At 35.3% G+C, this 2,940-nt stretch overlaps 1 protein-coding gene across 2 annotated transcripts; it reads left to right on the forward strand.

The window, feature by feature from the left end:
* The first annotated feature begins 387 nt into the window (after nucleotides 1-387).
* LOC110862282 lies at nucleotides 388-2,483 on the forward strand. 2 transcript variants are annotated; one of them, XM_022111461.2, is made up of 4 exons: nucleotides 392-780; nucleotides 1,149-1,184; nucleotides 1,504-1,545; nucleotides 2,096-2,483. In XM_022111461.2, the coding sequence occupies exons 1-4, from the start codon at nucleotides 672-674 to the stop codon at nucleotides 2,311-2,313; spliced, it is 405 nt and encodes a 134-aa protein (XP_021967153.1). In that variant the 5' UTR covers nucleotides 392-671; the 3' UTR covers nucleotides 2,314-2,483. The 2 variants fall into 2 exon arrangements, with proteins under 2 accessions (XP_021967155.1, XP_021967153.1); XM_022111463.2 differs by lacking the exon at nucleotides 1,504-1,545 and having other exon boundaries at nucleotides 388-780.
* The last annotated feature ends 457 nt before the right edge of the window (nucleotides 2,484-2,940 follow it).

A 2,940-nucleotide genomic window follows, 5' to 3' on the forward strand; every position in this document is an offset into this window, starting at 1 on the left:
GTTAATAGGAGTTAGCTGGAATTGGTGTAGTTAATCGTTCACAATGTCTACTTGTTGTCCACGACGGAATTTGAGGTTATTAACTCCACCAAAATAAATAAATGCATGTATGTATGATTGTATGTTGGGGTCGCTGCGCCATTGTGAATTACGTTTTGAGGCAACCTTATTGCCTTATGTAAATATTTTGTTGAGGTGTTGAGGTGACGTTCTTATAAGTAAATAAATAACTCTCATGTGTGTGTGCTGACGGGCAAAGATAGCGAAGAATTTTTATCCCACCAACAAAATGCAAATCAATGACATCCCGTTTCCATCCAAACATATAATCGGTAAATATGTGTACGAGATAATGACGGGGTCGTCAGACTACTCATATTGTGGACAAAGGAACCAACGGCGTGGGCACGGGTGAGGTTAATTATCGATAGAAACAGGTGAGGATTTATTGTACAAAATGTTTTAAACCAGGGTTATAAAGACGGAAGGGTTTTACCACTAAAAACCACAAGTTACGGGATTTCGCATGCGCAGATATTTACAAAACATTGAGAAATTTATTATAAAACAAGGGGAGAATACTAAATACAGTCTGTCACTTAAGTATACATACGTTCGTTGCACCACTGTCCCGAATCAACTTCTCTTGACGGTGGTCACTTATTGAAAATATGACTGGATTTTTTCCAAAAACGATGGAACTCTTTGCTAGATTGACTTTCTTCCCGGTTACAATTTTCTGCGGAATAGTTGTCGCCTTCTGGTGGATACTTCGTAAAGGTAAAAGTTGAATTCAGCTAGAAATAAATTATTTGGCATATTTTGAGGAACCGTTACATATGCGCGTTCCCAAGTGCCGAACGAGTTACAGTTGACACCTCGATATGCAGCAAGATGCGCACAATATTTGCCTTTTTTGAAAGGATTTCCGTGTAAACTTCACTTTTTGTCAAGTTGTGCGGGTTCCTGTTTAAGGAATTTTGAATTATGAAATACAAGTTTTTAGTGCCCGATTTCAGCTAATTGGGGCAGTCTTAGAATGAGTGTGCGGGAGTCCAAAAAGCACACAAATAATTAAATAAACAGACGTGTGCTCTCACTTCTTTGTTGAATACATACATATACGCGAATATTCTTTTATTTTACAGATCTCATCCAAGCTAATCCGTTACAACCTGACGAAAGTAAGTTTGACACAAAAATCATTCCGTTAGTATGCAAATAAATATGAGGAAAGCCGTATATATACATATAAATGTATTGGCATAAATAATGCGCTAATTTTGGTACAATCGTGCTAAATCAGACTGCCCTGATCATCTTCGATTTGCAATAAAAAATATTTATAAGTACACACGTGTTTGCCATTTTCCTGATAAATAAAGTCGGTAAATGCATTTTTTGCCTTGGAGAAACATGATGTGTCTTTGTGAAACGTTTGAACATCCAAATTTCGTGATTATTTAAATTATAAGTAGTTTCTAACCAGTTTTTGTCTTGTAGGAACCGAAGCGTTCATTTTCTTGGGCTGGAAAGCAATAGGGAGTAAGTTGTACATAGGATTTCTCAGAAATTTGTGATTTTTCAAAACTTGCTGGCACTCAAAGTTCGAATTGAAACTTGACATAACTGGAAACTTTTCTGAATAAATTTTCCATCACAATTTATGCATCTATGTATAAAATTTTGTGTATTTACGCATTCATTATAATTTTGATCGCAAATCCCGAAAATTTCTGCCATTTTCCGACTTAACTTCGACCCAAATTCAAATAAATCCAATTCAATAAGTGCAGGGTAGGATTTGCCCTGGGTTTTGGTTTTTCTTAGGTGTTTCCTCTACATATGTATGTACTTAAATGCAACCAATTACCCAAAAATAATCAAGTATTTTTCAAGTCTAGGCTGATAATTATGGATGTATTTTATGACTACCTTGAACGTTGATCGTTATATTATTTTATCCAGAAAACTGAGTAAAACTTTTTAATAAATGCATAGCCTTGCCCCGCGTGAGTAGTTTTTTTAGCAAAATCCAGTTTCCTGTACCTTATTTATATCTTTCGGATGAGTAAACTATTATGTTAATTTGCAGTGTCAAAAGCGATAGGCTACATAATCGTGGGGGGGACTATCTCTGCGATTTACGTTACTTATAAAACTTTAAATCGCTCACAAACACTACCGACGGTGAAGTACGGGTGTGGATCAGATGGAGGATTATTTACCCCCGGAAGTCATGGAGCTTATATTGCGGAAAAGAATCCTAACCAGTTACGAGAACCAAACTCTGCTCCCAACAGCCATTCCTAAGCTCGACTATAGACAGATTTGGAAATGGATATTTATTTAAAATTGGAAATGATTGTGCCATTATTGATACAAAATTGTACATATGCACGTTGGTGGGCAAAATTATAACCCTATAATGGGCGAGAATAATGAAAATAATAAATTTGTATGTAACTATTCAACATAAAAGGTATGTAACTTTATCCGTTAAAGATTTTACATAATCGAACCCGAAATATGCAAGGCTTGTGGGAAACAAACCGTCAACAAATTGGCGGATCATATTAGTGAAGTACTTAGTTCTGGTAAGTTGATGGCAGTATGAAACGATAGCGGAGGAATATACCAGAATGAATTATTAACTTGAAATACATTATTTCTATAAGTGGTTTAAAGTTCATAGCATTTCGATGCGAAACATATGTATGTACTTACATATTTCCTACGAGACTTGAAAATGAGCAACTTGAGAAGCGAGTTTTACACAATTCTAAAAATTTCTTCAACATAAGGTTGGAAGGAGTTATGTCCGCTTCAAAACACAGAAATGTTTTCATGTAAACGTTTCAACTTATATCAAACTTTTTATTAAAAATTATGGACAATCCGAAAATATATTTGTAACTTTCAAAGAACCATCACGACCAC

This window comes from Folsomia candida, unplaced genomic scaffold (genome assembly GCF_002217175.1).
Source record: "Folsomia candida strain VU population unplaced genomic scaffold, ASM221717v1 Fcan01_Sc053, whole genome shotgun sequence".
Classification (NCBI taxonomy): Eukaryota; Metazoa; Arthropoda; class Collembola; order Entomobryomorpha; family Isotomidae; genus Folsomia; species Folsomia candida.

Excerpts from the sequence above, each read along its gene's own strand:
- LOC110862282 (XM_022111461.2), top strand. The coding sequence starts at position 672 with ATGACTGGATTTTTTCCAAAAACGATGGAACTCTTTGCTAGATTGACT. Across the intron at positions 781-1,148 it reads CTGGTGGATACTTCGTAAAG|ATCTCATCCAAGCTAATCCG; the intron begins GTAAAAGTTGAA and ends TTTATTTTACAG. Across the intron at positions 1,546-2,095 it reads GGGCTGGAAAGCAATAGGGA|TGTCAAAAGCGATAGGCTAC; the intron begins GTAAGTTGTACA and ends GTTAATTTGCAG.